This window comes from Eurosta solidaginis, chromosome 1 (assembly GCF_040869045.1).
Source record: "Eurosta solidaginis isolate ZX-2024a chromosome 1, ASM4086904v1, whole genome shotgun sequence".
In the NCBI taxonomy this organism is placed as follows: domain Eukaryota; kingdom Metazoa; phylum Arthropoda; class Insecta; order Diptera; family Tephritidae; genus Eurosta; species Eurosta solidaginis.
In genome coordinates, this window is record NC_090319.1 from 359953998 (window position 1) to 359975452 (window position 21455).

The 21455-nt window shown below is 35.0% G+C and overlaps 1 protein-coding gene and 1 long non-coding RNA gene across 2 annotated transcripts in view; one reads left to right on the forward strand and one right to left on the reverse strand.

The window, feature by feature from the left end:
• The window catches only part of LOC137238133 (uncharacterized), a 480771-nt gene that overhangs the window by 430982 nt on the left and 28334 nt on the right, over positions 1–21455 (forward strand). The window lies entirely within an intron of this gene.
• Positions 19299–21455, reverse strand: part of Lerp (lysosomal enzyme receptor protein) — a 311988-nt gene continuing 309831 nt past the window's right edge. Inside the window, exon 17 of the mRNA XM_067762778.1 lies at positions 19299–20680. Within this exon, the coding sequence (XP_067618879.1) occupies positions 20600–20680 (81 nt within the window). The 3' untranslated portion in view covers positions 19299–20599. The remainder of the gene's footprint in view (positions 20681–21455) is intronic.

A 21455-nucleotide genomic window follows, 5' to 3' on the forward strand; every position in this document is an offset into this window, starting at 1 on the left:
CTATTAAAATGGGTCCTTGTTTTAGGAGAACACAATGCTAAAATTAAGTAATTTTTGACTAAACATAGCAAGCTAACGCGAGATGGGCCATAGAACCAATATGAAGGGTATTCAAGTAAATTTAGCCCAAACTGGACGAAAAGACATCGCAATCGGTGAGGCGGCTCCTTTAACCTAACAGGCAAAGAATATTTTCAGATTTCTTTTCTATAAAACAGAACTGGAAAAGAAAAATATATCCTCTTAAAGCTTAAAATGTTGTAAGGCATTTACTTTTAATATAAAAGAAAGTTGAAGATTTTATAACTTTCAAAACAAACTTTCCGGATCACTGTAAAACACTCCAACTAAGATAAAAATGTCTTCCCATTTTTTAAAAGTTCGAACACCATATTATATATCGATACAAAAATATGAAAGCTCCCAACTGATACTCATATAAACCTTATTCTAAAATGATAAATGTTTTATTTAATGATTCAGGTTCGATTCGAGCTCAAGGCCAGAATAATAATTTTCAAATTTAGAAAAATTAAAAAATAACAATAATTATCATTAGAAAAAAATTATTGTTCTGGCCTTGAGCTCGAATCGAACCTGAATCATTTATCAATAGGCCGATAAAAACAAAAAATAATTGTTTTATTTAATATTCTAACGAATTCTGGGGATTTCTAATATTTATGCCTGCTACTAACGGTCGAATCGCTAAATTGTTGTCCAATATTAAGTAAGGCAAAATGGTCTTTATTAGACTACTTTGAGAGTACTTCACAATAACACTTATACTTTACAACTAGTTGCGTGTTTAAATCAAACTGATTACTGATTGTTCAGCTTGCGCTGCTTTTATACTTTCCGTTGCTTCGTTCGCATATTTTTTCAAAAGTCTAGATGTTTAACCTTCTAAAACTCTTGTATCTCCTGCTTTAATATGTACAAGAGTGGCTGCTTCATGTTTTTGTTAAAAAAAATACAAAATATATAAGGTGCGATAACCTCCGAAGAGATTTTAGGCCGAGCTTCTCTTCCAATTTGCGTGGTGCTCCTTTTTAATTTTTCCTACAAATTGGCGGGATGGGACCTACATGTTTTATGCAGACTCCGAACGGCATCTGCAAGGTAGATGAGTTTTCAGTGAGACCTTTTCATGCCAGAAATACACTCGGAGTGCTTGCCAAATACTGCCGAGGGGCGACCCTGCTTAGAAAAGCTTTATTCTAATTGAAAAAACTTATTTCTAAAATTTTGATGTTACCTTGCCCGGATCGCGAACCCAGGATCTTCGGTGTGGTAGGCGGAGCACGCTACCATCACACCACGGTGGCCGCCAACCTACTAACAGCTTAGCGATGCTAATGTTCGCAACAATATAAAAATACCATGAGAATCTCTGTCTTTATGGTAGCTGGAATAGGTAAGATTGGAAACGCGTTCTCTTCAACCTTAAAAGATTTAGCAGTACACTTCGCTTACTAAGTTGCTCTGAATCCGAAGTATTCCGACGACGTCTAATAATAAGGTACATTAAAAATTAGTTAGTTATAACGTGATCTTAATATAGGCAGCATTAAAAACATAAACTTTTTAACTACCCTATGAGAGGCGCTCAGGTACTCGCCTTCTGCAACAGCCCAACACTGTGCTGATTGGAATTCCATGCATTCCAGAGCATAATTGTGCCCTTATTGCGTATGTGAAAGCGCAATCACTTTCAGATTTTGGAAACCCGTATTAAATAATTAAAATTCATAAACCCTAAATCTGAACAATTTGTTTATAGTATTTTTTTTCACATTACCTTTTAAAATAATAAAAGTACGAATTTTCATTTCAAGTGTTATATTTTATTTGGTCTTCCTTAGAATACAACTTTTTTCTCCATCTCCTTTATTTGTGTGGTATACACCTTTTTGTTAATTTTTCCTGTGAATTTCTTTTATACAAGAATATGCAAAATAGTACATTGAACAACTTTTATTGAATTCTAGTGGTTTCGTAACCGCATCTCAACGCCTGAAAAGCCTTAACCAAATCAACCCAAGACTAACACCGAAAGATATTGCAAAAAGAAAATTGTATATATTGCAAAATCATACTCATGTTCATAGTGCATACAATAATATGTATGTATGTTTATTAGAAATAAATGTGTGCTGTTAGTTTTATATGAGTACCCCTCAAAAAATCTTGTGGGCAGTTGCATCGCTGCCTGCTTGAAATCCATGAATAACCACTTATGCAAAACATGGTCTGCCTGTCGCATGTCACCAAATCAGAAAATTTTAGTATGGTCTCGCCAATTCTTACAAAAAATCCATCTCAAAGAATTATCATCGAATCAATCGCTTCTTATTATATATAAAGTTCTATCTAGCGTATTGTGCGAAATACTTGATCTGATTTTGACGAAGCGAGTTAAAGGGTTAAGCAAATGCGCAGTCCGAACGAACTGAGTGCTCTACAAGTAATATTATAACAGTATTTTCCAGCGCCTGTCATTATATCGGCGGTAGGGAACTTGCGTACGTCATCGTATTCCTGATAGGTTCCCTGGGAAAAATAAAAAGTAGCACAACACGCAAGCAAGTGTACTTCTGCCATGAATCTGCTCTGAGTGAAAACACACCTGCCTTGCAGTTCTGAGCCGGCATAAAACACGTAGAACCCGTCCAGCCAATTTGTATGAAAAATTAAAAGGAGCACGACGTATATTGAAAGAGAAGCTGGGCCTAAAATATCTTCGGAGATTATCGCGCCTTACATTTATTTGTTTTTTACTTAGATTAAATAGAATTAATTTTATATATAAACAGAGTGTTAGCTGTGTGTTAGTGGTTTTTGTTTGGTCCTAATAATAGGCACAGATATAAATTCAATCTTTGATTATAAAAAGAAAAACTTTAGTTCAAAATTTATTCATCAACATTATTTAAACATTTAAAATAATAAACTTTTTTTTTCAATCTAAAAAAGTTAAAGCGTGCATATAATTTTGTATTGTGATTTGCATTTCACTACACAAGTTTTTGAACAGCCCTGTATGCCAATAAAGTTCAAAATTTTCAATGGGGTATATATAAAAATAAATTAAGCGTAAAGAAAACAGTGCGAGAACTTTGGTATTCATATGTCGAAATTAGAGTGTCTAAAGCCATTATTAAAAAAAACCTCTTGATAAACTTTCGCAAGCCAGAAGAACCGCAAAACTACAATAAGTACAAACATAACTACTACAGCTTGAGGAAGTAATTGTATATGTATGTATGTATAATAAGTGAAAAGATGCATACATCTTCCTTCATATGTCCAATAGTAAACAGTAGGAGCTATGTATTGTACCAGCAGTACACAGAATTTAGCAAAGTTGCTCAACTATAAAACTTTAACACAGTGGAAACTAAAAATAAAAGAATATGTTAAAAAATGTGTGTAAAATAGATAAGGAATATGTAAAATTTAGAAAAAATCATATGAGTGTGAAGTAATCGTTAATTTCGATGTGTATATAAACAGGTGTACGTCTAGGAAACTAATGTTTTTAAGTTTATTAGAACTCGCCCAGGCGTTGAAAGTAAATCACAACAGAAGTAACTTTACCAAAAGGAAATAGTTTCGCGTTTTTTGTAAAGAACTTCGTCGGCTTTTTAGCAGTAACAACCGATACCGGCAACATCAATCATATTTTGTTAACAAATCGATAACGTTTTAATAAAAAGTCGATTGCTTTCAAAAAAATCGATATTATTTCGATAATATAACAATAAAATTTTGATAACAAATCAATAAAAAATTGATGGAAAGTTTATAATTTTTCGGTACCAATTCGATATGGATAATTTCTCGAATTTATCGATTAAAAATCTATTACAAATTTGAAAGTCTTCGACAAATCGATAACTTTGCGGTACTAAGCCGATATCGATAATTTAATAGATTTTAAATAGGTTTGGCATATGACGAAAGACTTGACCGCCAGGAAATTGCTTTGCTGAATGGAAGCAGACAACTCCAGCAGATTTGTATTATACCGCCGTCTTCTTCTTCTTATGCTCCTCTGTTGATGTTGTTGTGGCACCGATTCATTACTCATTTCAGTGAATACCATATGAAATGCAATACTGTGCATTGTTTATACTTTATTTCTTAATTTCAAACAAATTCGCAACAATAATTAAACTTTTAAATTTTTTAAACAAAATAAGAAATACGCAACGAAATATCAATTGACAAAACAGCTGACTTCGAAAATCCGAAATTCCTATTCCTATTTGTGTAATTTGTATCCATACTTTTGTACATTTTGAAAATTTCGTAGTGTTGTATGAAAAACGTATGATATATTTTTTAAAGAATTTGCGGACCTAACTTTGGGGTAAATCAGCTACGCCAGATATGAGTTTCATACCTGATCTCCCTAGAATGTGTTATGTATTCAGCCATAAATCCGCTTGATGGCTCCATATGAAAATTCTCTGCCTGCAATTCGAATAGATAATTTTTTACTTAACTCATTCAGCAGAGCGCATTCCTTTTCTAAATGGTTTTACTTCATTGGGTTTTTAGTGTTCCTTACAACCCCCTTATCTTACAATCCCCTTGAGTTGGTATTAGCATCTTAATATAAGTTCAATCCTATTCCAAGTAGCTGTTAAAAAGTTGTATTAACATTTTTTGCAAAGTTGTTAGAAATAGCCAGTAGATGTTAAAAGTGTACACGCGTTTCCATGAAATAGTGTGTACATATGTATGTATATATGTATGTTATATATATAACAGATATAATAAATTAATTAGGAACTATTTATCTTCCCAGTAATGAGGTTAAAGTCTATTTTAGATACACCTCCGACAACACGTGCAAAACTGAAATTTGACACGGTTATTTACCATCTTCTATGCATTCTTGAAAACTTCATTACTTATACTAATTTATACAAATTATATACTAAGCATAAACAGTTCTACCACCAGTCCTCTGTAACATATGCATATGTATGGTAAAAAGTTTACTAACGAAATACATACCTTCCAGTTTGGTAGTAATTATATATATATACTAGACACAGGGCCGTAGAGAGAAAATCTGGGCCAGGGACGAAACAATTTACGGGCCCCTATAAAAAATCTACTAATACATTTGATTAATTTTAATTAATGACGTCCCATTCATGAATCATTATTCATGGATTACATCAAAAAAAATTGTGCCACATCAACTAAATGATTTTTGGACTAAGAGCTGAAAATAAAATTAACACAGAATATTTACTATTTATACTATTTTATTGTAACGTAGATATAAAATTCTCTTTTAACACCCATATATTGTTTCAAATAATCTTTTCTAGTTATTTGTAACATTTTAATACATTTCTGATAAATTTAATGATGATTATAAGTTTTAATTATTAAATATAGAAGGTTCGGATATCAAAGAGTGGCTTTTCTTACTTTTATCGCTGCAAGATTTTTTATAATAATATCAAAATTTAACTGTCTTGGCAAAACGGATTCAACACGGAGCGTGGCAAGTCCTGAAACTCGCTCTTGAGATGAACACGATCTATGAAAGTTTTTGATTCTTGAAAGGACGCTGAAGGAACGTTCTGCACTACCTACAGTGACAGTTACAGTGCAAAAGACACGTAAAGCAACACAAATGTTGGGGAAAATTGTATACAGATTTTGAACATGTGTAGATGGCATTTAGAAATTCCAATGATGACATATCTTTATCAAAATTTGCTTCGGAAATGTGTTTCAAGTGAAATATTTCGCATTCTAAGCTTTGCGAAATGTCCGACTTGTATTTTTCATCCATGTCTTCAAATTGCCACAAAAAGAAAAACGTCTCGCTCAAATTTCTCATAGCTGCAAATCGTTCAGTAATGCGAGTGATTACCAAATCAACGATCACCAGGAATGTATTGTTTTTAAAATCAGACTCTGAATCATTCGTAATCATCTCATTTAAATTTTCTTCAGAACGTCTTTTGGGTTTTCTCTTTCGAATTTCCGGAAACTTTGGCGAGATGTTCAATTGAATAGCAATTGTTTTGCATTCGTTTAAAATTGTTTCCCATTGGTTCCTGATCAACTTCAAATCAGCTAATAAGGCATATATTTCGGACCTCAACATCTATGTTGGCATCTCTAGCTTGGAGGAGTACGTTTCTTTCATTAATGGTAGTCAGTATTTTGAACCAAGTTGAGACCAACAAGATACATTCGAACTTGTTGATGTACTTGAAAATACTGGTAACATCTCCGTATGCTTGCTCAGTCAAATTTAGCTTTTGTCTGAAAGATTATGAAGAGAGCTCGGTAAATTTTTTTTTATTTTGAGGATGTCCCATCGTTGTGGAGTGCTGTTGCAAATAGTAAAATATTTTTGTACAACTCTGAAGAAAGTAATTGGAGCCGTACAACATTGTGCAGCATCAAGACCACATAAATTCAGACTGCGGGTTGCACAAGGCGAGTAATCAGCATTCGAATTTTTTGTCGAGAATGTGACGTAGTGCTCCGTTGTAAGCTTCTTCTTCCTATTGGCGCCGTTATTGTACCCTTGTGCACGACCATATTTTAATTGGATTTCATGCTTACCTAGAGTATGGCAAATTCGATCAGCGATTTTCTGACCAGTTTTTTTGTTACAATTCACGAAAGCTAAAACTGTTCTTGAATTGGAGTTAGCGCAAAAAGAACGTAGTCAACGTGACTAGTTTCCCTCACGTGCTTTGCACAAATTTCTATAAACTCGTTATGAATGTCTGTGGAAAGATAGTGAACTGGCAAACATTTGTGCTGCTGTTGTGAAATCCTAACTTTCTCCAAATGATCTCTAAGTATCGGCTTATAAGATCTTGGATGCCCAAAAAATGTCCATTGTTTCGTTCACCAAGATATATTCTTTCGCCATTGAAAGCTAGGCCTCTTTCACCCAAAAATAAAATAGTGTCCAAAATTCTATATAAAATTTCTTTCCACTTTTGAGTTTCAGTGATTAGCTGTTCATTGATAAGTGTATCAATTGTAGCCTCCTTTTGAATTAGATTTTGTAAATATCGCCATTGAATATAACATTTAATGTGATCTTGAGTATTTTCGTGTGATGGCAGTTTATCGTATAGCTTCTTCCATACCTGGAATTTCGAATATCCGTCAGGACAACAAATTTTAGGTCGATTTAAAGTATTGGTGCTTAACAGATGACATGGTAGGCAAAAAAAGCATTGCTACTGGCACTCCACACTAAGTAGTCATGCTCCACTTTCTTTCCATTTGGCAAGATTCTGTTTAACAACGAGGTAGGAAATGCCTTGACATGACAATCACGTGGAAAAATAACAGGACACTTTTGATGACCTCGACGAATTGTTCCGTTGACTTCTTCAGATTTCAAAAACTCATTATTCACGGTACCGATATCGAAGTCGTTTAAATAATCTGGACTTTGATACAGAGTTGGTGGTATTGTTAGAAATTTTTTCAAGATGAACCTTCATCAGTGTCACCACGAAAACTTTACGATTTCGGATTCATGTAAACATACATTTTTGTTTGATGTTTTTATTGTCTTCTCACTGTTCGAAAGCCCAGGCAAAACATCATTATCAATATTCGTTGCTTTTGAAATTCGGCTTAAGATTTGCACATGGAACAACTAAAGACTCTCCTGAATTTAAAAAAAATTCCTTAGTACCTCTAAATCGCGGGCCCCCTGAGAAACATCGGGCGCGGAGGAATCCTTCCATTCCCCTCCCCTATCGTCGGGGCTGACTAGACATGTACAGAAATAAGTACTTTTAAACGATTGAGTTTTTCCTTATTTTGGACTATGATAGATGAACCAGCTCTTTTTACGAGTAAAGTGAGTAGCAATGTGATTCGCCAGATGTGTTGATTAACATGACTATGAGTATAACCTGCCTTGAACTCTTCTTTCATCTGCCACATAGGTCATTAACAAGGCACCTACTAGTAAATAAAAGCCGCAAAAGATTTACACAAATCTCTACATATTCCTATGCACGAAATTTAATCCTATAGATGGCACTTAAAGGAAACCGAGACAAAGCGTGAAATGTTGTGAGAAAGAATACATCAAAAACCATTACTATCCCCAAAGTGAATAGTTTAACTCACACTGAGTCAGTTAAAATATAAAATGGGATATTTTGTAAAACGGATGCTACTTATACATATGTAGATTAATAACATCGTTCGCATAACAAGGAAAGCATCCCAGCCCGAAATACCTACGAACAAGAATGCTTGCTTGCATACAAAATAAGAACTCCCAAACACATACATACCTTTTGTTGGTGAAATAAATTAATAGGTATCCTTAGTATTTACGAACTCATTACACCTACACTGTCAAAAGACGTGTTCGCTTGCTTTGTTGCTTGTAAAAATATCTCTTGTAATCACATGCATGAGCTTGTAATTTAGTGTTGCTAATGAATTTAATTCCATACCAACCCATCCATGACAGGCTATGAGAGTCGAGATGATTAAATGAGATGAAAAAGTAAAAAAAAAATAAGCAAAATAAATGGCAGGAAAATCTTAGTTGGAAAAGATATAAAGTTGCCACTTTCATACAATTTTCGCAAAAATGGGTAATTAAAATTTTGTTAAACAAACATCCTATTTTTTATCTATATATATAAAAATGAATGTCCGTTTGTGTGAGGCTTATAGAATCAAAAACTATCCGATCGATTTTTTCAAACTTTCACATAAGTTGCGTATACCTCACGCGGTGGTTTGCACATAGGTTTGGTTGCGATCGACGCACAGGGTCTCGAGATATAGGCCAAAACGTGGACCCAGGTACCCCTAGAATGTGTTTATGGAATATGGATATAAAATGAAAGCTGTTGATGAGTGCTTTAGTAGAGGGTAATTATCATACCCCTGGGTGACTAAGGTCTCGAGATATAAGCCAAAACGTGGACCCGGGTACCCCTAGAATGTGTTTATAGAATATGGGCATCAAATGAAAGCTGGGTACAGGGTAGTTTTCATACCTATTGGTGAATGGGGTCTCGATGTATAGGCCAAAACTTAGATCATGATAACACTAGGATGTGTTCTTACATTATGGGTTACATAGGGTCTCGAGATATAGGCCAAAACATGGACCTGGATACACCTAGAATGTGTTTTTACATTATGGATATCAAATTGAAGCTTGTGATGTATGATTTAGTACAGAGTAAGTTTTACACCGCTGTGTGACTAGGGTCTCGAGATATAGGCCGAAACATGGACCAGGATACACCTAAAATGTGTTTTTACATTATGGGTATCAAATTGAAGCTGTTGCTGAGAGCTTAAAGTAATTTTCATTGTGATATTCGATTTAGTCGCATCAACCTGGCAAAACTGATAAATATGCATGCAAGGCCGAAACAAAGAAATGAAATAATAATACCCACATACCTATTTACATACGTCCTATTCGATTTGCCTGAAATTTGGTATATAAATTTGCCTATATTAGTATTTACGATGCTTTTTTCCGGGAAGTAGACCAGAGACGGACTGGGACTTGTATTAGGACTAGGACTGGGACTGAGACTGGGACTGAGACTCATAATGGAACTGGAACAAAATACATACCACTCTCTGGGACTGGCAATAAGAGACGAAGAAAAATTATAAAAACTTGAGAGAAGAGAAACGAGAGAAGGAGAAGGAGACTGAGACTGAGAAAGAGAATGAGACGGAGATGGAGATAGATGAAGCGAAAAATAAGGAGGGAGGAGTGAATACAAAGATAAGTAAAAAGTGTAGAGGGGGGAGGGAAAGTTAAACGGAAAAAGCTTATTAAAATGTATGCAGATAGACTAAATTTAGGACAGAACGTTTGCCGGGTCTGCTAGTTTAGATATAATTTTATTAAGTTCTTTTCAGATAAAAGAAAAAATTTAGAATTTAATTTATTAAATAGCCTTTTTTTCTAAGCAACTCAGACTCAACTTTTACTATTGGTAATCATGTAAACATTCTCATGCCAAAAGCTTATACCAACTTGGCTTTCCTGCAACGATATGCTAAGTATTTCAAGGACCCATATACCAGGAAAATCCTATACAATGCCTTAGTGCGTTCAAAGCTAGAGTATGTTCAGTCATCTGGAATCCGATATACTCCTCACACTCTTCAAGAATTGAAAGAATTACGATTTCCTCTTCAACCTATACACTTTCATAATCCTCTGCCATCCTACAATGCTAGATACATGCCTATCAATGTCTAGCCTCTTGAAGTTAGGCGTTTTGTCCAAACGTAATATTTGTTTTTGAAACTTTCAGTGTTCCTAATAGAGCTCTCCGGTTCCACAGTACATTCCGTGTTGAAGTGCTGCCTTCGAATTACTTCAGTTTCGAACCTCTTCTAAGAGTTATTGTAGAGTTTAATCGCCTATCCAGAAGCCTTGATCTGGACTTTGCCATGCCAAGGTATCTGTTTAAGGTACGCATTGAATCTTATTACTTATCTCAGTAAACCTCATTTTTAAATTGTTAAGCTAGTACTAAGTTAATCTGTAATCTGGTCAGTAAGGTTGTTACCATTTGACTTAATAAAGATATACGACATATGAAACATTCATTCTAGTTGCATTCTATTTCACATTTCAATATCGTACGATTTCGACCTGGAAAACAACAAATAAAATACATATGAAAGCTCGAGTGTTACTGTTAAGTTTTTTTCGGAAAGTGGTCCAGGGTGCGATTAATTCTAAGAAATCACAGGATTATGAGCCGACTGTGCACATTGAAACTTTCTTGCCTAGATTATGAGCTACTTCGGAAACTATTTTTCCACGTGGTGGACTGGGAACCAATCTATGCGAAAAATTTGAATTTATCGTGCGATTTATTTTGAAAAAAACGAAAGCACCGAAACTGGTTAAACTTTGTTGAACTTTGCAATATTTTGCCTATGTTTGGGGAATAGTGTTTTTTTCTTTATTGGCATTCCTGCAGCATAGGTTGTGCCACGAGCATTTGAAGTAACGAAGTCAACATCGCATAAGGGTATTCACACCCGCAAGCAGGCAAAAAGCGTATAAAGAAACCAAAGACGTGTGTGCATATGTACAGTAGACTGTTGCCAAAAAAAATTGTCTTTATTTCTTTTTTGTTTCGATATAAACAATGTACGGCAAATATATGTATGAACTCTTGATACTAAAACTTAACCGTTCTCACTGTACTTTTCGAATTTATTTAATAATGTTGGAGAAATAACTTCCACTGAGCTTTGACTTTCATCGATCATGCATTTGGATACTAAGCTTGAGTTGGTAGCTTATGTTCTACCAAGTCTGTTTGTACATGAAATCCAAAATGTTGTACCAAAAACAAAAAATTTTTAGTCAGTCTATGGTTACCGTTAAAATTGTTGTACATGTGTTTGTAACAAAAGCAACCATTTTGCCCACGTTGAATGAAAATATTGAACAATTGCGTCTTCGTAAGATGGTATGAAATAAGCAATTGCTTGTGCTTAATGAATTAAGTCACACAACATTGACCTAATTGCAGCACCTCAACACAAATCATTCGAAAGCGTCAGCTTAATTACTTGCAATGGATATAAATTTGTGAGACGTAATGATATGAATTTCGCTTGCACACTGATTATGGGAGATCTGTTTTAAAGACTTTAACTCAAGAAAGCACAAAGTATTCGTTGTTAGTTTTGTGACATAAAGTATGTTTTATGCTGTGTGCCATGTGTTCGAAAATTGGATTAGTATGGGAGGAGCTACGGAGCGGGACATATTGTATTCCTTCGTGCGCATTAACTTATTGGCATGTAGCTATTTTTATACATTCTTATGTGAACAAAACAGCTGCATTCATTCTCATTTGGTGGTTTGTTTGCTACTTATGTTTGTGTTTTTTCGCTCTCGTATCGATGTGAAACACTAATATTCTCATAGCTTGCTAGGCATGCCATTCTACGCCAATACCTTTTTTATACATCGAAAAGTAAAAAGTTTCAAGGGAATTTGGCTAACAATTTATAATGATCCATGCATTGTCAGCGCACGACTAAAGGTAAACAAAACAAAACCGTCAATAAGATTCTTCAAGTTTTAGAATTTCCGCTGACGATATGCCCCATCAGGCCATAACTCTGGTGCCGAACCTGAGTACTTAGTCTGTGTGCAAGTTGACCTAAATGTCTACCTAAATACAGAAAAAACCTAAATCATTGGAAACTGTCGGTAAGGAAGTGCAAAATAAAAATTTAGAATTTTTATGAACATACTTTTCAACCTAAATTCGAATGTCAAATTTCAAAAACAAAAAGATTGATTTTTCAATGTTGTATATGCAAATAAATGGTTCTTGTCCATTTAATTTAAGTAAATCATAGATGATAGAGCGATGATCCCTGCTGCGATTAAGGTCCGATCGATTGTACGTAATGGTGAGCTCAATTTTCTTCAAGCTGATATTGGCGACACAAGAATTGGATCCCTCTCAAATATGGACCGCTATCTGAAAATATTTGGCAGCCAAGTGCACTAATTTGCATAAAGAAGTTATTGGAGGCGTACCAATATCACAGTATTGAATTCGAGATTGTGGAAAAGGCCATTGTGCATGTGCTCCACTATGTCCGAAAAAAGCCTTATAAAACGAAGCCACTGCATTTTCTTGAACTGCTATCTTGGGATAGGTACTTACCGCGGACCCTAATTGACCTCTGTTCTTTATAAGAGTAAAAACGCATCAAAAATATCAAATTTCCCGTATTGTTATTATTTTCTTAGCAGAACAATTTAGGTTTTCAAATCAACTCGCACAGTTTTGACAAGCTTTTTCCTAAATTACTGCAGTGCTGGAAAGTTCCAGTGGAATATTAGTTTAGTACCTAAAATTTAGGCGAACTCGCACCCAGCCTTAATCGATTTCATGTACGACTTAAATTTTGATTCTTACATTCACTTTGTGTTCATATTTTTTCACTTAATTTGAATTTCTATATTTATTTTCTCCTGGTTTAGGTTGTGGCTCCAATTCCGGTTCAAGTTTCGGTGCTCCGATTTCATTTTCGCTTGGCTTCCCGGCTTCCATTTCTGATCCAATTTAAAGTTTGGTTCCAGTTTCAATTAGCCTAAAATTGTTGACTTACGGTTTTCGAAAACTTCCATTAGGTATGATTGACTTTGGATTTTAAGTACACAGGTTTACAATACGCCAAGATAAAAACTCGCGTTGTGGTGCATTTCCTGGCACATTTCGAAATTAAAGAATTTCTCCTTTGCTTCATAGCTACACTCTTTACCACAAAATTCTCAGGTCACTAGCCGGCAGTGCTTAACACAATTACAAAGATGGGAAAAGTAGCAGACGCGATGGAGAAAGTTGCTGCCTTACCAAAGCTGGTCTTCAGAACCGCTCGAGCCTGTCCAACATCACCATCACAACACGGTTAGTATGTAGCTACTAAAATAGCAAATTGATTCAAGGGGTTGTATAGCGCAACCCTTTCAATGGGATACCAGCGCAATATATAGCTTATCCAACCGATTTGTCAATCTCACCTACCCGTGGCGAATCCTATTTCATTAACAGCTGATCATGGATCTAGGGGGTGGGAGGACGCGATGGCCTAGAAGGTTTTATGTGGTCACACCAAATCGTTGCCGAGATGGTCGTGTAGTTAATGGTGCTTATTACCGGATCTGCATCCGGCAAAGGACCAGAAACATCGATAACACTCCCCAAGGGCTTTGGGGAGTGTCCTCATCGCTACAACAACAACAACAACAAAATGATCCTAGCCTCTTGCTTGGAAGTTAATTTTCTATTAACTCATGCAGGTATATACTTTGTAGACTTTGAAGAAACTGATTCATATTCATGTTACGTCATCCATTGTCAAATTTGCTCCGGGGAAACGAAAAATTGGGTGCCATCAGGTGTTTTTTCTGTGGACCGTACAATTTTATTTAAGATGGGACAACGCCGATGCCTTGTTATCTCCAGCAAATTTTACTTGAGGTCACGGAAAATCGTTCTAATATACATAAATTATTCACCCATCAACAAAACAAATGAATCGTGGTAGAAATATAAAAAATCCACTTTATCGATCGAATAGACAGATGAATATCAATACTAATATAACAAACCCTCGAACTCAACAACAGCCCTGTTATTCCAGCAGTACTAATCCAATGCGCCAATCACTTTCTCATGGCCTCTTCGGTGGATATTTCTCAAGGCATTTAGCTTACAATGTTGGCTATGTTGAGAAAAAGTAAAGAAAAGTCCGCAATGTGTGGCATGTTGAAAAAAGTGTACTCTAAGGTCTGCAGTGTGAGGTTTAGGTGATCTTTCTCAAGGTATTTAGTTTGCCACGTGTGTCAAGACGCCACCTACAATGACATGCCTATATTGAAAGACGGGGGTTGCGCCTGCTACAACGGGTATACGAATTCTCATACCTAGGGGCTAACCTGCAAAGGTACAGGGTACAAAGAGGCTTTGAAAAGTTTTGAGCTCGATTACGACTATTAATTTAAGCTCCCTAACGAAATTTGCGTTAGACTAGCACACCCATATTTCTATACACTAAACGCATTAACTCAAACTTAATCATACTGATTCATCCGGTGCCCTATTTTTCTTTGAAGCCGAAAGTCTGTTAAAAGATTTTATTCGGCTCATGTAAATTTAACCACCATGCATAGTCCCGTACTTCCGTGCAAGTAACCCTGATCTGTACATGAGCAATTTGCTGATTTACGACACCCATTTATCCACTCGTATATTAACATACATTCATGTAAAGTATCCAATTCCTCTTGCTGTTAATTTAACAAATTTTCTTTTGCCATCACAAACAAATTTGTTTGGTTTCACAACCTCAACCACCACTCAAGCTCTTCCTTTTTGTATGTACTTACATATCTATGCAAAGATTTCAAATTACTCCAAGCCGCAAATCTTTCTAATTAATTTCTAATCTTTCGTACACCTGATGTATTGGTAACGCACAAAATTATGCTAATCATTTTACACAATTTACAGTGACACCTTAGAGATGATAACATTAGCGAGTGAAGTTGATTACAAACATTCAGGGTTTACATTCTTAAGAGTGACGACAACATAGCGAACATTTCGAAAGTATTTTAAAATTTTAGTAACATATATGTATGTGTGCATGTACGAAAATATGTCATCATTTATTTGTAGTTGTAAATAGCTTACAAGGCACATTGTTTGATGTTGAGATTCCGGGAGACAGATAGAGATGAATAGATAGATTTTCATATCAATGCTTAAGATATATACAGAAAATTATACGAATTTTTATTCTTGAAAAAGTTAAAAAATCTAAAGCCCGGTTTTTCAGCAGTTGGTTAATCTAAGCTTAAACAACATTTGCTTAAACTCTAGTCAAATTAAAACTCCATTTAAACCACTGAGCAGGGTTTTCAGTCACAGTTTAAGACCGTCTTTGGGGCAGGCTTTTTTGTGCGGCAAATGGGGTTTTATTATCTAGATAATTTGTAGATACGACAACAGCTGGATTTTGCTTACCCAACAAACATTTAAAAGATACTTCTCCAGCGAAAGATATACCTAGTTCCGGAGGTGATATCCAATACTATTATCTAGTTATTCTTAAACCAGATAGTTCACAAGTTGATATCGAACTTCATTATCCAATAACTATCCAACCTTTGGGAAATTTTGTAAAATTTATAGTTCTCGAGTTGATCTCCAAGGTCATTAGCATTTTCAAATTATTATCCAATCTTGGAGAGATTTTGATAATATACAGTTCTCAAATGAATATTCAACACCTTTCTCCAGTTGATATCTTACATTGGATATCGAGTTGAGGTGAAGTTGACAAAAAATCTCCAAGGTGGTACCACCAATGCCAACAGCTATATATTGTGAGAAATAAACACCTGATTGATAGCAGTAATTAAGCATAATTTATGAAATCGATTTATTGGTTTTTGTTAGGCCTGAGTAGAAGCCTTTTACCTTATACACAGCGAGACGTAGTTTTTCATTCTGGTAAAGCAAAATTAAATTATGAACACGCAGCTCCCGCTGCAGCCAATTAGACAGCTGCTTAATGCGGCCCCTCCTCCCAGCGAAATAAGAGAAACATCCATATGGACTATCCGAGTGTATAACGTAATCCCGACTTATACAATCTTGAAATATAAACTGCGGAAAACACAATCTAGACGCTTAAATATCGTAGCTGTACGTAATCTTGCAAAGGACACAACATTGCTACCAAGTATGATCTTTAACTGAGAAAATTGCTGTAACCTTTGGTAAATATTCTGTTATTACAAAAAATTTATGAAGATACAGAGTTGTACGTATTTTGTTCTGTCTCTATTTTGGCCTACCTGCATTTATTATTGGCTGAATTCCAGAGAAATTTCGTGATCTTAGGTTGTTGGGATTCTGAGAGTCGGGACTGTGAGGTTAACTCACGGAGAGACTCAATTGATCTGTTAAATACGGACAAGCAGTTTTTTTTTTATGGAGGAAGCATCGTTGGCCTCAAAGACAATGGCGGACTTAAAGCAGCACTGAAACTTATACCCCCTAAGTACCTCAGAGCGTGTAGTTTCCTCTTTGAAATCATCGCCGCTTTATTTGCCAGTATATCAATCGGATCCATTCGTGCTATTGCTAGCGCAGCTTCGTGTCAATTCCTTTGCTGAGTCAGGCCCTATAAGTCGATTTTCTAGCGACTGCAGAAGTGGAAAGTAACTTCGGGATACTGTAAATGCTTACGCATCAAGTTCAACCACCATATTTGCAATGTTTTTCCTGCATGCGAAATGTTCGCACATGACATAAACCGTCCACTCAACGGTCCTCAATAAAATTGAAACACTTTTTTAATTTTTTTATGTTGCAACTATGTAGTATGAGTTCACCGGTTCACATTCTCTGCCAATGCGTCGATCTAGCTAGGCAGAGACTATCCCATCTAGGTGGTGGGACTCTTACTCCCTATGTGATATGGAGTAAAAAGCCTGAAGAGGTACTTAGATACATCAGAAGCCTCCAGATACAAAATTGGGCTGAAGGGTCTTGCACAATAGATCTGCACAAAGGCCGCAGTGCTTCCAGACCTATCAATAATAATAATAATGAATTCACCGGAAACATATTCACGTGGCAACGTTAAAATTTGTGCATGGCAATTATCAAAATCTCATACGTAGGTAAAAGAGCAGCTGATTGCTGCATTTTTTATCAGCAAATTTAAAATATTTTTATATCCATATTTGTCACAGTATGATCTTCATATCCAGCTTATTAAATACATAAACAAAATATAAAAAAACAGCTGTATCTTTGGTGTATGAGGAATGCCGCTTCTGATCTGCTGGTTGTGTCTTCCGAAACACATGAAAATTATTTTGTTCTCTCTAAGCTATGTATTTGAAAAGTTTGCAAGCCCAGTATGGATCCACATATGTATAACTGTTGTTGTTGTTGTTGTTGTAGCTATAAGGTTACTCTCCGAAGGCTTTGGGGAGTGTTATCGATGTGATGGTCCTTTGCCGGATACAGATCCGGTACGCTCCGGTAACACAGCACCATTAAGTTGCTAGCCCGACCATCTCGGGAACGATTTATATGGCCACAATAAACATTCAGGCCATCGCTCCCGCCCCACCGCCAAGTTCCATGAGGAGCTAGATGGGAGTGAAACAGGATTCGCCACGGATAGGTGAGGTTGACAATTGGGTTTGGAGAAGCTATATATTGCGCTGGCAACCTGAAAGGGTTCCGCTACACAGCCCCTTGAATCTGGTATTTTAGTCGCCTCTTACGACAGGCATACCTACCGCGGGTATATTCTGACCTCCTAACCCGCTGGGGTACGTATGTATAACTCTAGACCAGTTCTGACCTTTACGATGTTACCAGGCATGCCGTGGAATATTTCCTGCTTGCGCACCTTTTTAAACGTTCCGTTAAATCAATACTTCTAAATAATACCTTTTTAAACGATTTAGCACGATCTTCTACTATTCGTAAACGATTATGGAATTCAACAGGTATACGTTGTATGATCTAGATGACATTCAAATTTTATATTGGAAACCATGGAAACAAAAAAATTTATATAAGGTTTTATAAGGAACTCGTGTTGTAAACCTTGCTTCTTTGCTTCAATAGGGTTTGAAATACTTGCCAACTAAAAGGTTAAGCCCTAAATAAGTAATACAAGTACCTGAAACCCGAGGTTTCCATATCTCATAAATCCCGAAATTGCAGTTATAGAGAAAAGTTCATCCCTGTGGGTACAAAGTCACCTAAACGATTACCTTCGCGTATCCAAAATGATTGCAATTTGAAACACGTGTAAAGAACTTGGTGTAAAATTTACTGTTGAATAAATAGAAACTTGCCACATCCTAAATAAACAAATTCATTTGCAAGATTTTGTGGATACCTTGCCGTATGTAAGTATATGTTTAGCTATTTTGCCAACAAATACTTATTATGCAGGTGTCTCATATACATATGACAATGGTGCAATTCAAAGAGAAGTGTTCTTAAATCAGGGTAGAAAAGCAAATAAATAAATGGAATCGTTAGACATTCATTAATGCACATATGCACAAATTTATGTATAAAGGTTTGAATTAAGGTCATGGTTTCCCTAAATTATTTATGTTGGCATAAAGGGTCTCAGGAGATATTGTTAACTTTTTTTTTTGGCGTTAAGTGTGGAGCACTTTTACCGTTGGTACGTCACTACGTATTCCAGCCTCCTATATAGATATTCATCTTAGGAAGAGACAGTTACTTACCTATAGGTTACAGGATGCTGTTCAGTTCTAATACTGCGTTCAAAAGCGCATCCATCAATCCAAAATGGTCAGTCTCTTTCCATTATAATACTACGTTAAGCCTACTTTCCGGTCAATGAAGACCTCAGATAGATCGAATGTGTCCATTGTGTTCCCAGAATTTGTTTGTTGACCAAACGGAAGAACGAAATTAAGCGATTGCTGCACCGTTATTTGCTTTTGTTATAAAACGAACAAAATTAATCATAATAATATAGTAACGAATTTACTGAAATTCCGCTTATTCCAAATCTTCTGCTAACGTTCGTATCGCTTAACTGTTGCATAAATAACTCCAATATTCAATAATGCAAAATGGCCTTTATTAAAGTACTTCACAATAACACTAATACTTCACAACCAATAGCTTGCTTAAATCAAACTGATTGCCCATGCCTCAGTTGATGTTGCTTTTATACTCTTCTGTTTCCTCGTCGGCATACTTCTAGGCGTTTCTAGAATTTATTACATGTTTGCCAGCTATAAACTCACCAGCTATAACTACAGATGCACGATTATAGCTTCTCGCATAGCCACATGCGCGTGTATATGTGAATGATACTTCCACCGATGATTGCCTACTTTTGGGAGTATCTCAGATATATGCATGTGTTTGTGCGTTTCTCTCCGCTGCTTGTATGGACATATGTGTAGGCATAATGATTGATTTGTTTATGTGCATACAAGTCACTGCTCAGTAACGGCTTAGAGATGATAGTATCCCTTAGTGTTGCTAATATTCGTCACAATATTATACAGAAATCCATTTATTGAGAGTAGTTATACATCGCTTGATTCAAATTATTTCATTTTAATGTTCATAAAAGTTTTATTAAATTGAGATATTTCAAATATTAAGTACTTAGAACCCACTTTTTACGTAAATCTAAAATTAATAGTAGATAATATGTATAGATATATGTAGATATATTAATGCGTAGCTAAGTATTGTGTTTTTTTTTTTTTAAATACAAATACAACACACATTTGCATTGAAAAGTGTGTGCGTTGCAATCACAATTAAAGCTGCATACTTTTATGCGTCTAAACGACTTTACGCAAATATGAGTTAGTAAATAGAATAAACTTAAATGAGATAATCCATATACTATTTGTATTATATTTTTATTCATTTGAACAGTTGCTTACATTCACTTGTCACTATTCAGTTCAATTTTAAAACTTGGCGGCTCAATAATATTTATGACAATAAATACTAATATGCTTTTGCAAAGTTTTTGTCATTAGGAATTTTAAAAATATACTTCACTTGATGTTCTGTTTTACATTAAAAACATACATTTACACATTTTCTTTGATCATTATTATATCTAGCAAAAATACTTTATTTTTATAAAAAATACTTTGAGAAGTTCTAATTTGCTTTTGTTTTACCTAACACAGACTGCCTTTCTTCAGTTAACTTTCCTCAATATTTAATATTTTTTACATTATTTAACATTCATCTTTGGTGTTTGTTTATTTTGTTAATGTTTTATATTTTCTTATCTTTTGAGGTTTTCATGGCAAAAAAAAAGTTCGCATTTAAAATTTTAGATCATTAGTTGCATTATTTTGTATAAAAGTTTAGAAATATTTAGTGTTGTTTTCTCCAGAAAAATTGTTCATATTTTTGTTGAGTTCCTTCATATTGTCTCAATTTTTTGTTTTTGTTCTTGTTTTTGTTCAATTCCAAATTTAAAGCAACATATCATCATCGCTCTCATTGAATTCTCCATTTGGTTCTAATAAAAGATTGGCCTCCTCGGCAGATTGCACCTAAACAAATATATAAAAAATTATTAAAAATAGTGGTTTTATATATGTATAAGGAAACCTAATAACTTTCAATAAAACTTAAGCTCGCAACAGAAAAATTACGAATATATCGAAATACCAATTACATATTCAAGATTCAAATTTAAAAAAAAATGTTTCAAACACAAAAAAAGTTGGTTAGACAAAACCCTTAAAACGCGAAAAAGGTCGCCTCTTCACTCCTATTGGGAGCCTTAAATTTAAAGTTGGAGATACTAAAGTTCGTTCCGAAAGCTCAAACGTCATAAATTGAATTTCAATTTCAAACCAAGAAACGCAAAGTTTTCAGTTTTACTGCAATAAAATTCCACTTCAATGTATATGCAAAAAAATTTACATCGATAATAAAAGATTTTATATTTAACTATTTTATTTTATTATAGATATAACAAAAACAGATCTCCTTGAGGAAGGTACAAAATGTACTAAAACGCGTAGAAGGATAAAAGAAAACTTCGTTTCTACTTAGCCGACAACGGCCAAATAGCGCTAGTAAAAAAAAAAAAAAAGTATTGTAAGCAATACCCAGTCAAACTAATGAATAAAAAATGTTGACAATACAAAACTGGAAAAATAAATATACAGAACTTATAATTTTATAAGGAAACGTCAGCATTGTTAGCTTTGTACCAAGGCCAATCTATACATGGTGATGGCAAAGCGAATTCAACCAATTCGCCTTGCAAAAGAATGTCAAATCAAAAGAAAATTTTAATTTATTTCGAATATTTTACTT